Source organism: Chaetodon auriga, chromosome 11 (assembly GCF_051107435.1).
Source record: "Chaetodon auriga isolate fChaAug3 chromosome 11, fChaAug3.hap1, whole genome shotgun sequence".
Lineage (NCBI taxonomy): Eukaryota > Metazoa > Chordata > Actinopteri > Chaetodontiformes > Chaetodontidae > Chaetodon > Chaetodon auriga.
Genome location: NC_135084.1, coordinates 20,692,390 through 20,705,108, shown reverse-complemented (window position 1 = coordinate 20,705,108; position 12,719 = coordinate 20,692,390). Strand labels below are relative to the sequence as shown.

The 12,719-nt window shown below is 42.4% G+C and overlaps 1 protein-coding gene across 4 annotated transcripts in view; it reads right to left on the bottom strand.

The window, feature by feature from the left end:
• Positions 1-12,719, bottom strand: part of LOC143328561 (inactive phospholipase D5-like) — a 55,956-nt gene that overhangs the window by 8,479 nt on the left and 34,758 nt on the right. For 2 of the 4 annotated variants that reach the window (XM_076743758.1, XM_076743759.1), the window contains exons 2-3: positions 7,644-7,780; positions 878-1,064 (exon numbers count right to left, since the gene is read on the bottom strand). In XM_076743758.1, coding sequence (XP_076599873.1) covers positions 878-1,064; positions 7,644-7,780 — 324 coding nt within the window. The remainder of the gene's footprint in view (positions 1-877; positions 1,065-7,643; positions 7,781-12,719) is intronic. The other 2 variants (XM_076743762.1, XM_076743760.1) reach the window with 1 other exon arrangement.

Here is a 12,719-nt window from a genome sequence, read left to right as displayed (position 1 = left end):
TCCGGGCGTCACAGAGTTGAGTTTGAGTCAGCAGGACTGAGAGTCCAGTGATTATGATCATTTGTCTCTTTACGGTGACAAAACATTTTGTACTTAACTGATGTTCTCAATGTTTAAGAGGACAAAAACAGACACAAACAGTGAACATATCTGCTACAAGAGCATCTCTTAACTTTGACTTTACAGTATGTGATTTCCAGCCTGCCTCCTGATGAGGTGTCTTTAATGGCAGCTGGTTGCTGAGATTGCTGCAGGCTGAAAGGCCATTAGCTCCTTTTCTGCCCCGAGGACTCTTCCAGTCAACAGCATCAAGCTTTGATTAGTCCTGACTCTCATTTTTAAAGCGGAAGTGTGTGTGTGTGTGTGTGTGTGTGTGTGTGTGTGTGTGCATGTGTATTACTCACGCTGTGGGAACATGGATCTGTTTACACAGTCACATTGTGGGGGCTCACCTATACTGTAAACGATTCAATTTTAGGGTGAAGACTTGGGTTAAGGTTAGGCTAAGGTTAGGTTTAAGTTAAGGATAAGTTGAGGTTAAGTCATTTACAGGGGCCGTTTTTCTGCAGAGAAACTACATTTAATTAGATATTTTCATACCAGTTTGCTCATAACACTACAGCAATTTTACTTCAGTGACATTTTAAATGAAGGACCTTTTCTTGTAATAGAGTGTTTTATTACGTTGAATACTTTTACTTCAGTAAATGCCTCTGATTACTTCTTCTTCCACCACTGATTATTATATAGAAGAGGCAAAGAGGCCAATGCAAACAAACACACAAAAGAGGAGACAGAGAAAAGATAAAACAGACACGAAAATTTAAATAAACAGCTCCTGCAGAGTCAAGTCTCTGTTGGCTTGCTCTGGTTTTACCTGTCTAGCAGCGGGCTGGAAACTGGATTCATAATCGGAGGAGTTGAGGAGCCACAGTGGGGAAACGATCTCTACGACCCGCATAGCTCGGTCCAGTAAGCTGTACAGCCCCGCTGAGAGAGGGACGTGAGATGTACCATTGTCTAAGAATGAGATGTCCTCTGGGATGTTCTCCACAAGCACTACTCTGTGGAAAATAATGAGAGGAAGAATAAGTTAAGAGGAAACAATGATGTAAGAGAAAAAAAAGAAGTTAGGGCCCTAAAAAAGCCTAAACAGCATCTTTAGGCTAAGCCATAGAGACACGTTAATGCAAAAATGCAGAGGAAATTAATGTGAGGTTCAGGGTCTTTCACAAAGCCATTATCTGTTTGCATTAGTGGCAGAATTGTTATGAGCTTGGGCGCCACTGATATGAGGTTATATTCCTTTTTTTTCACACTACTCTGTGACAAATTAGCTAACAGCACCCTTCGTCCTCGTTTTCTGGATCATTAGCTTGATGAGAGTTAGCAAGATTTCTGGACCTGGAAGATTCCAACGAGCATCATTAGATCTTGTACAGGTTGCCCGTGGCAGGCGCTGAGAATAATTGAAGGCTGATGTGCAGAGTTGTCAGCAATGCAGATTCAATTTCACGTAGTCAGGGAAAAGTGACTCATTCTGACTGTAGTCTTGTTGCTTTCTCGTATACACTACTCCCTACGCTATCACATGGTGCATTTTAATATAATCATCAGCAGTCTGGGGTACTTGCAGCAAGCAGCAGTATTTCTCTTTACTGTGAAACTTACCACCGAGCTAAAAGTTAAATGATGGGGAAAATGCTTGTTTTGAAGTATAATGTTTTGAGTATATCACTGAACATCCCTGCGCTCTCTGTCGGGGCATGATGTCAAATTATCTGGCTAACCATGACTCTGAGCTCTCCCTAACATATCCCCATTTCACCCCCACCAGGATGTCTGGAAATGACAGCGGCACCAGCGCCGGAGTCAACAGATTGAATTAGCCGTGGCAGCCCTATTTCTGCAGCCACACAGAACCAGGCTATTACCAAGCTCCAGCGCTCATTCTCTCTGTATCTGGCTGCTACATCGATTTCTGCCAACCGGATTTTAACAGAGAGACATAAAGTGGAGGGGGGGAGGGTGTTCAGTGAAGGTGAACAGCTCAGATATAAATTCTGTGGCACCTCCAGGGTTGATTAAGTCCACCGGTGTAATGCTGTCCAGGAAAGTGGCAGAACCACATCTGCATGAGAATTTACTCAGTGCAATGTGAGGAAATGAGTCTTCAAGAAGTTTTCATGGCTCAGTAGCCAGAGCATGGAATTACAGGTGCATAGTACGACAAACCATTCGTACTAAGTCATTGTGAAAGTGTGCATTGAGGAGTGAAGCAGGATATGTCAAACTGTGTCTATGAACCACAGTCTTGCACTTCAGGAACATTGTGAAATTTCACATTTTAATCTAATCAAGACAACGGTTGCACAACGACTAATATTATCAGCGCAGACATTTCCGGGACGTCATCATGACTGACTGTGCAATTAAATTTAGTCACATTGATTAAGTGATGCGCTGCAAATTCAGAAAATCAGAAAACTTCAGCCTAAAAATAAACTGAAAATACTAAGCTTTATCAGATCTAGACTGTTTTATTATTTTATTGGATTGTATGTTCCTATTATTTTGTCCAGATTTTATAAATCGTATACTGTTAAATTAGATTGGGAGCCTGTTGAAAAGTGAGCTGTAATCTGGGTCAAAAGTTGAATAATTGATTTTTATTAAGTTGATATATTGGAGGAATGAGCGAACAGTTGCTTAGTTAGACATCCTCCAGACAACGCTATCATTCATTTGGGGCGGTGTTTCTGGCGACCTGACAGAAGGCCAGTATTCACCGTGCCTTTAGCTCTGTTTTTGGTCTCCACCACGTTAGCTGCTAAATGTTCCACTGAGCAGCGAGACTGAACACAAACAGAACCGAGAGGAGCTGCCGAGTCGGGTGTTAATCCTCTGTGGGTTTGTCACTACAAGCGAACCCCTTCACATTAAAAGGTCATGTGATCAATTATTGACATGATACTATTGATTAGCGCTGATTTAAAATTGGCTGGTGTAGTAGTGTACGGTGTCTGGCTTTGTATCGATTGTGCCTCTCAGCCAGCTGATAAAATCTGTTTTCGGTAAATTATCGAATTGGACATGAGGTTCAAAGTTCAAGTGTTGCCACATATAGTCGCTTTTTACTGGAGTGTAGTATCTTGGCTGTTGAACATAGTGGACTTTGTGCTGGTGCACTCTCTGGCAAAGTGATCATCAAATGGATCATAGCACTCAGACCAATCAGAGCGCAGGGTCAGCCAAAGTGTGGCAGCTCCAGGTCTGGTGAGTGCCTCCCTCAAGGGCACACTGGTGAGAGCATGTGCTGCAGGTGATAATGTACTGGCATCACATTGAGAGGCCAATTGCCAGCTCACAGCTTGAAAATATATTCCTGGCTAAAGTAAAGCTACGTCAGGTTTTGGAGCGCGGCCAGGGGTCAAGCTGTAGGACTCTCACCATCTGTGATGACAACATGCTGATTTCTCATGGAAATGGCAGTCAGCATGTTTAGTGAAGGAGAATATGGGTGAATCACACGTGAAGTGGGCTCATATGTTAATGAGGGATCCATTTCAGTGGATATTCCTCCATTTGTCAGTCACAGAGTTGAAGTTTGAACACAAAGGCGCAGAGTAACAATACAGCCAACTGTGATGAAATTCTAGAGAAGATTAACATTTACATCACACAGCACAGTGTCTCCTTTTTGTTCTGAAAAGACACCGAAAACTAGGACAGCTGCAGTAAACACTCGACAATGAGGAAAAACAAGGATGGAGAACAGGCGGAGGAGGACGAGATGTAATCTTATTCTGAAAGAAAGCCTCTCAGTCCACTCTAATGGCTGTGAGGTATGATGAATGGTGATTCTGAATAGTTTAAACAGGCAGACAGGCTTTGGTATTAAAAGTGGAGGAAGCAGGGAGGGACTCATTCCTGTCTGCGAGGATTCATCGATTTATGCAGCCTGTGGTGTCCGCTGCTGCTCCTTCTCCATTGTAACCCATCTACGCACTCATGGATGTGATTCAGCCACATCAGCCAATACCTAGAGTGATGTAAACTTCACGATGTGTGTGTGTGCATACAGAGACAGAGTGTCTCTACAGGTGAACGTCCTCACTCTCTGAATGATAATGGATTCCCATCTCATCTCACAGTGTGGTAGGTAGAGCACAGTTGGATCACTCAAATATATTCTCGTAATTCTCCCTCCAACTTTATTACAAAAAGCAGAGTATGAGAACATATTACAGAGCTGCCATGACTGAAGTTAAACTGCACAACGCCATAAAAATCACAATATCATGTATGTAATAGTGCCAATTACATGCAAAGCTTGTAATGCTGCGTGTTTGCTGTAGCACACTTAGAGTAACAGCATGGCATCATGCTGAAAAATCACAGTGTGCCACTGAGCTCCTGACATCCGATATAAATTATCCAGCCTCTCATGCGCTGCCCTGAGCTCTGGGCTCTGCACAGCGGCGAGGACATTAATATGGGTATCACAGGAGCTGCTGCTGCTCTGCTCGCTGTGTGCTGTTAAAGGTAAATGTTAAGTCCAATGTTCCGTCATTTACAACCAAAACAATGCTGTCATGGTAAACACACTGACCGTGGAAATTTCAATCCATTATCAGAAGCTTGTACAACTCTGAGATAATGATTTTAAAGCGATGCTCTGTGGTTTATGCAAATGAGTGTTGACTGCAGGTACTTAGCTGATTATACTGTTCCACGTCTGTCAAGACTGTCCCGGGTGTCCCCTCACATTCTGACTGATGGACGATAGTTTGCTTTGACTAGTTTACCAGACTCACTAGAGGCTGTGTGCATACCTTCTCATTTGTCAAATTCAAGGCAGTTCTGCCTCGTGTAAGAGGGTATCTGGTTAGTTCAGGAGCCCAATTTCTGTGTCTTGCTCAGTCATTTTTGTCTGACTGTTCTGACAGTGGATTTTCTTGTTTTGTGTTGGTTTCGGCACAGATATTTAAGGATTTTTGAAGTCTGAAATGTGATGTGTTCTCTGCGGTTCTGGAGCCAGTTGAACCAGAATTTTTTTACGTCCAAACTTAGTCTAGTTATGATACAGCTGTTGACTACATGGAGATTTATGCATCACCTGAGCTGTAGGACTCACCTTGCCATTCTCAAAATACTGACGGAAGGACATTTGTTGTCAGAAATGTTTGAAATGTTGAATTTTTTTTCAAGAAACTCAACTGCTGTTTCTGCCCTTCTGCGAGGCAGCTGAAGATCAATGCTAACCTGCTTATCAGCTGTCTGACAAGGTAATTACACATGTACATCAGGGATACATCAGACTGTCATTTTGATACAATCGGCTGAGAGGGTATAAAGTGCTCCAACCTCCGAGCAACATGCACTGCATGAGCCTAAGAGAAATCATGTTTTACTGCAATCACAGCTGAAGTTATTCATCCTCAGAGGGAAAAATATAAATCAAATTAATTATGTGTTTTATGTGCAGTTGCTGCAACTCGTCTCAGGTCTCGTGTTCCTGAGATGCAAGCGCAGGCATTATTCATTTTGCAGACAAGGACAGATTGAAGTGAAATCTACAGAACAAAACAAGCAGCTGTGTGTGACATATCTACATTACAACATCACAAACAAAAAAGTTGCTGAGTCATTATTTGCTTTTTTTTTTTTTTTTTTTTACAGTGAAAGGAGATTAAGGACCAGTCTGCTGTATTTAGATTATTTGGTGAAAAATAGTCTCGGCTTTCATTTGTAAGTTAAACACTGGATCTTTTGTAAAGTGCGAACACTGGATGTAAGAAATGACAATGCCTGAAAAGTGCTTTACATGCATTTCCTTTGATGAATTACCAGAACCTTTAGGAACTGAAGTGAGCCCACAGAAGCCTCAGCGCACCCCATTATAAACGTGTCAGGCTCATAGCAATCTATCACTTTTCCTATTTTGCACTGCAACTCGCTTTGAGCAAAACAGTTTATGAAATCCTTAATTACGTTACACTTGCACACCTCATGGGTCTTTCAAATGATGCATGTCACAGTAAAACGCCACCATTAAGCTTATGGGATAGAAATAACAGTGCAGACTTGGAAAAAACGACATTTCTGAGATTTGTTTGGAGCTAAGTCTTGAGCTGACAAGCCGCTGATGAATCTATTCATCTGTCACTCATTCCAACCCCAAATCTGCCCTGATATCCTCTCTCTTCTTCTCCCCACATGTGGTTCAGCCTCATCATCCCTCTCCTCAGCCTCGTATTTATCTCTCATTCTACCCCGAGCTTTAGGGGTCCTTCGGAGCAGGACAAGAGTCCAATTGAGCTTCACAAGTTGGGATTACACTTTCAGCCTTGAGTGCAAGAGAGGGATGCCTGGTAGAGTTTTCTGAAAGGTTGCTAAATGGCTGCTTTGGTGAAGGTGAGGGAGAGACTGGATGGACTCTAAAGAAAGAGAGAGGGGGAAGTAATTCAAGGAGGCTGAATGGCAAATTGGATGATAAGAGTCTAATGGAGGGGAACCAGTAGGAAGCAGAGAGCTGAGAAAGCAGGGACTGCTGTATCAGAGGAAATGACTGCTGATCAGCCACTTTCACTCTGGACCACCAGGACATACTGCAGTGGATTTTAGGCTTTTTGTCTCGAGATCCATATTCTTAAACTGAAACAGACTGTAGAAACCTGCTTAAGTTTGGTATAAAGTAACTTTCAGAAGAGCCTGGTAATCATTTCAGGGCATGGGGGAGGCTATAGTGGGATCAGGCTGAGGAAGCCTTATAACTGTATATTCTCCCCAAATTAATGCAAGCCATGCTGTGGGGTCTGCAGCCTCTGCACTGCAGTTCATATCTTGTGCCAGTGGGTTACACCTGCAGACTGCTTTGTGTTTCGATACTCAGCTAAAACAATCTACTTTCTAGCAATGGAAGCTGGTGGAATGAGTGAACTGCCAAAAGTTCACGAGTGCCCACAGAGCAAAGCCGAGGCGAGGCCAGATGGGTTAAAGGAAATCTGCTTTTAATTAATAAAAGCTACAAGCACCATTGGCTTAAGCTCGACGTCCCAAATCATGTCAGCCATATGCTCAGAAGATTTATGTATGACAGTTAATTAGTGTTATGCTCCAGCGTTTTGTTGTGCACACCGTAGCTCCCATAGATAAAAACTCTCTGTTGTTTTTCACATTCTGCACGTCGACAAACTGGTTGTAATTCATAAATTGCTTAAGACTGCAGTTGACTTTCATGTCTTGCTGAATTCAAACCACACCTCCCTAAATTATTTGACTTGTGGGAAATAGTTGAACCAGAAATTGTTGACACAACGCAACGTCACCTTGCAAGCTGCTGCTTTGGCCAGTCACACACATATAAAAGCACATTCCTGGTGTATTGCTGTATTGCTACTGTTTACTAGCTCTTGTCACAACGATTGCAGGGATTTTATGGGGGTCATGTGGGCCATGGCTGCTGTGCTCCCTCAGTTTGGCTTTACAAGCCTCAGAAAATTATATGTCCTGCATCCACAGTGGGCTTGTTGCAGTGTTTTGGCATCTGAGAAGCCTCCGTGGACTCAAACTGAACCTCACCTTTACCTGAAGCAGCACACTCCAACCAATGCAATGAATCTCATGTTTGTGGTTCTCACCTGCAGTTCTTGCTACAGTTCTCCTCCGTGATCCCGTCTTCGTCTTCGCCCCAAACATCCACCGCCGAGAAAATCAGCGCCACCAGTACGGCGAAGCAGCACACCAAGGCAAAGATCACAATGCACTTCTGCTGAGACTGCAAGAGAGAGAAGGGGAACAAAATTGATTTCCACTGTGTGTCATCTACTCTTCAACACTTCTGTAAAAATAAGGCCAAAGTGCTCCAACCTTGACTCCCATTAGCTGGCTGCGCTGGCTGATTTAATGCACAGCTCAGCAGGTCACAACATGATATAGACGGAAATTTAACTCAAACATGTACAACGTTTATGACCTTGCAAGTTCAGGCTTTCATATAAAGAACATGAGGCAGGAATGACGGGAAGAAAGTGTAGAGAGCAAACAGACAGACAGAAACAAAGAGAGGCAGAAGAAACTGATTAGTAGAAATATTTTTGGCCCATTTTTGGCCCAAATACTGCTAGAAAATGTTCCCTTTGTGCCACCACCATCCTGAGGAGAAACTCAGCTTCTACACATGAATCAGTAACCTGAACTACGTCAATAGGTGTCACATCTATTCCAGAAACACTTACATGGTGCATATAAAACATACAGATTTAACTTCAGTCTTAAAACAACAGAAGGAATCATACAATGTGTATAACAATGAAAAATCTGTCTCAAATCAGACGTTGCAAGAAAAGTGTAACGTTTGAAAAGGTCATAAAGTGAGAGTGAAACGTGAGAATCGGCAGTGCCCCTGATGGGAATTTTACAGAAAGTGCTAACGGCTAACATGTGTATCCACTACATGTCAGGTGTTAATCTCTGAGGGGGACAAAATGTTCTGTGATGCACAAAACTTTACGTAGGAGTACAGCTGCAGAATTCATCTCAGTTCTTCTCTTTGCAGACAAATACTGTAATAAACTTCAGAGAGAGCTGCTTTGTTGAATTCACTTTATTTCCACAACAATTCTGGGCAAACAATTAATTTAATGTTTCCTCATTATGTTGATAAAAATATGGTTTGGGTGGCATTATGGCCTTAAATGTGTATTTCCTGTTGCAAAGTAGTAGAACTAATAACAATTTTATGCTTTTTCTGCAATTATTTTCCCCACTTTGTCTAATATGAGGGCCTTGAAACAGGCATATATAAATGGAATATGATTGTTATTAATGTTATTAAATGTGTTTTTCCTGATATGACATCACAATACTGCAGTGAAAAAGATCTATTAAACATATCTGCTGGAGAATTGAGAGCCGTGTATTGATGACAGCTGTGTTCATTATGATACTAGTCAATGGTGTAAAAGTATAAGCTGTCACTTTATTTTGGTCATAACACAACGTCTTGTTCCTATTTTAAGAATATAATCAATGCATCACTGTAGTTTTTATATAATTATGTCGTATTTATTTCATTATATTTTTATTTTTTGTCAAACTTGGATTGAAAGTCAACAACACAGTACAGTAGGTACATCTTCTGCAGCCTCATTCATGCTCTCTGTATAGTGAGATGCTGATGCTCAGTAGATTTGACCCAGTTACTGGAAACGCCCCAACTATTTGTAAAACAATAACAAATGGATCCAAATCCCTTTGAAACCCGCCAGAGGAGCCAAAACTAATTATCCTTAAACACAGCACATCATTAGTCAGCTAGACTCCACTCATTATCCTCAGAGACAGATCTCATATCACAAACAATGGACCTCTGTGAGCCACACAGCCTTTGTTATTTTATTGTGTTTATTGTAGCTAAACATATCCATGCTCATATGTTCTCATGTGGGAAGTAGTTTAATCTACCGGCCAGTCAATGGAGTGTCCCCGGTGGACCAAAGAGACACTGGCAAGGATGTTCAGCTTCACACTCTCATCCTCACACAACCATCCGTCTGAGCTGATGTCTGTCTTGGGAATAATGTTTCGTATTTCCTGGCAGCACTGGTGGGTGGATTATTATATGTATTTTCTATGTCCAGCCACAGTGTGCTCAACCACCTCGTCCACTCTCAATCCTCTGTGTCTACTGGTGAAAAGCTATCTGAGAGGGTGACAGCAGCATGAAGGTTAGACGAATGACCTCCTGACCATGAGGCAACTGGTTCACATCCGGAGACCAGATTGGAAAAGTGTACTGTAGGTGATGGAAAAAAGAAATCTATACCTCTGAGTATCTGCTGCGAAACAACCCCAGGCACCTCACGATAGCTTGGTCAGCAAACACTCACAGGATAAATGGAGGTTAAATCCAATCTGCCATCATCGGCTGGACCTTATACTGCGCTAAAAGCAAGTATGTTCAGTGTAAGGTCCGGCAGGAGGCTGCGTGCTTCTCATATTTCCAGTGTTTGTGTACCAGCTGATGCATTCACATGTGGTCGGATGTGCAGGTGCATCATGGCAGATATCTGAAGAGGTCAGAGTCAAAGTGTACAGGAGGGATGTGTCACCTGACACTGGAGGCTACCAGTTTGTCTTTTTTCAATGCAGCGAGCAGCACAAACTAAAATTAATTTACCTCCATTGTATTGAGAGGGTGGTTGAAATCTCAAAAGCAGGGCACATGAAACCTCCCACCACATGTCTTTGTGTAATGTGGGTGAACTGACCCTTTTAACAATGCATTTCTGGGGCAGCTGATGGTGAAACACTGCTGCCTGTCCTGCCCATATTACTGCCTCACTGCAAACTGAGTCCTGAAAGCCAGACACTGTTCAGCTGTACTAAAACACGTTCTAAAGAGTCATTTTTTTCAGTACATTTTGTTTTACGCCTGTTTATCGCTAGCCAAAGTTAGCATCCCAATTAATATTGCAAGTATGGATGCACCTTGCTAACCAAGCTACCTAGCCTGCACCAGTATTAGCTGATATTTTAGCTCCACACTCTCATCCAAATATGGTGCCTTCTGGGTCCAAAAACCCAAGATGCCGACAGTGAAAATGCCAAACTCAAGGCCTCAAAATGCTAAAGCAAAAACCAGTGGGTGGTGGCTGCTTCCACTTCTTTCATAAGGTCTTCTTTTACAAGGCCTTTTATACAGACTGCTTTCAGGAGACATTTTGGCTGTTTGCAGTTAATTACAGCGACATATGCTAGAAAATTCCAATCTTCTACCAGAAGCAGAGATAGCCTTGAGTGAGTCATAAATAACATGATTTAGTGAAATTGCTCGCCGGCTGTTTTAAAAAAGCTCCCCAGAGACCATCTCAAAAAGGGGCTGTGCAAGGTGGCTGGCATGGTGCCACACACACACAAACACAGCCACTGTTAGCGTCTCCCTCTGCTCATCTTTCACTTTCTTTGCACATGCAGACTGAGGTGAAGGCCAGGCCAGACAGGGTGGATGTTTATATCCTCAGATTAGAGGCAGAACTTCTGAACTGTCTGCCCTTCCCTCTGCAGCTCTCGTTTTAAGTCTGCCCTTTGCCATCTGTTGACCGATTCACCCATTCTATGCATCTAAAAGTGAATTTGAAAAGTACGTGCTTTGCAGAGGACAGTCAGCGTATTTGATTGTCTAAAGCAGCCTCCATTTTTCTTATGTCCCAGTTAGTTTTGTGCTGCTGTGTCACCATGCAGCGTGCTGAGGCAGAAATAGGGAAGCAGAGGTGATATGGCCCCTGTGGCGTTGGAAGCACATTTAAGGAAATAGTAAGTGCACCTACAGAGAAAGCAGAATGAGCTTTTCCACAGTACAGCCTGAGAAAAGTCAGGCGCCTAATTATCTTATGAGTGTTTCCTCTTTGTGAAGGCGTAGTGAACACGACGAGCCATGCTTCTTAGAGGGAAAGGGAAGTTTACACCACACCAGCATCACAACAGCAGTCTGGAGGAGCCATGATCAACATATCCTGGTCTAATTTGTCTCATAAGTGCCACCAAGCCTGGTGGCAAGAGAAGAGGCCTTTGAAGCTGTATGTATAACACACATACCAGTAGATCTAGCTGTTGTGGGGTTCTACACACAGAGACACAGACCATCCTCTTATGGATGCTGGTGATTTTGTCCAGGAGATCAAGGACTTGTAAGAAGGTGTCCTTTGATGTCAGTGTGTCATTAACCAGCATCTGAGGAGGAGGTGAAGAATACTGGACGGCGGCTAACACAGGACCTCGGATGACAAGTTAAAACAAACCTACTTTGATCAGATTAACAGGCTGCTGGCTGTGCCTTGACACCACTTATTTCACACACAAGGATATTTTTAATAAGCCATGGGAACATCCATCTGCTCCTACAAGGGACACTTGTAGGAGAAAGGATGCTCAAAGTGTCCTTGCTCCTACAAGGGACACTTTGAGCTCATCGCCCTGACTGCTTTAACTGCACTTGAGAGCTTTACAGGCACATGAACACACAAAAATATATTTCATGGACACATATTGAACATGGAACAAGAGATAAATGAGAAACTCACACAGAGGTGCAGGAGTAGAACTTGGAAAATGTGTTTTTCATTTCACTGTCTGTAAGTTTTAAATTTAAAGTGAAGATTTATGCACTGTTAAATTCATGCTGGTTGCAGCACACAAGTTTTACACATCCATTACAACCAGATGGATTCGGGTTGAGGGTTTGAGGATAGGCTGTCACATGTTTATACATTTGAAATCTTGCTTTTAAGGCAAATATGTAATTTTGGGATATAAACAAAACTGACCTTACTTGACTTGCTAATATATGATGTGTTTGGACTGAGTATCAGGGAGTGTACAGACAGAAGGCAGAACAAATTTTTACCTTGTGTCATTCACACAAATCTGACCACTGTGCTAACTGCGTAAACTGTAAGCTAGCCAGCAATGGACGCACCGGCTGTGTGTGTGGTCATGGCCAAAGCATGAGGCGCTGTATGTACGGACCATATAATATCACAGAAATTCCCAATTTCACAAAACTGCACTGAACAAAGCTTTTAGACTAAATTAAGGAATAGTGAGAAAAAAAAAAAAGATTTAATATAATAAATCATACATTTTCATAGACAGGATCATTACATGGACTTGTTGTTTATGCAGCCCTGTCAGGTTATGACCAAATCACTGTTTTG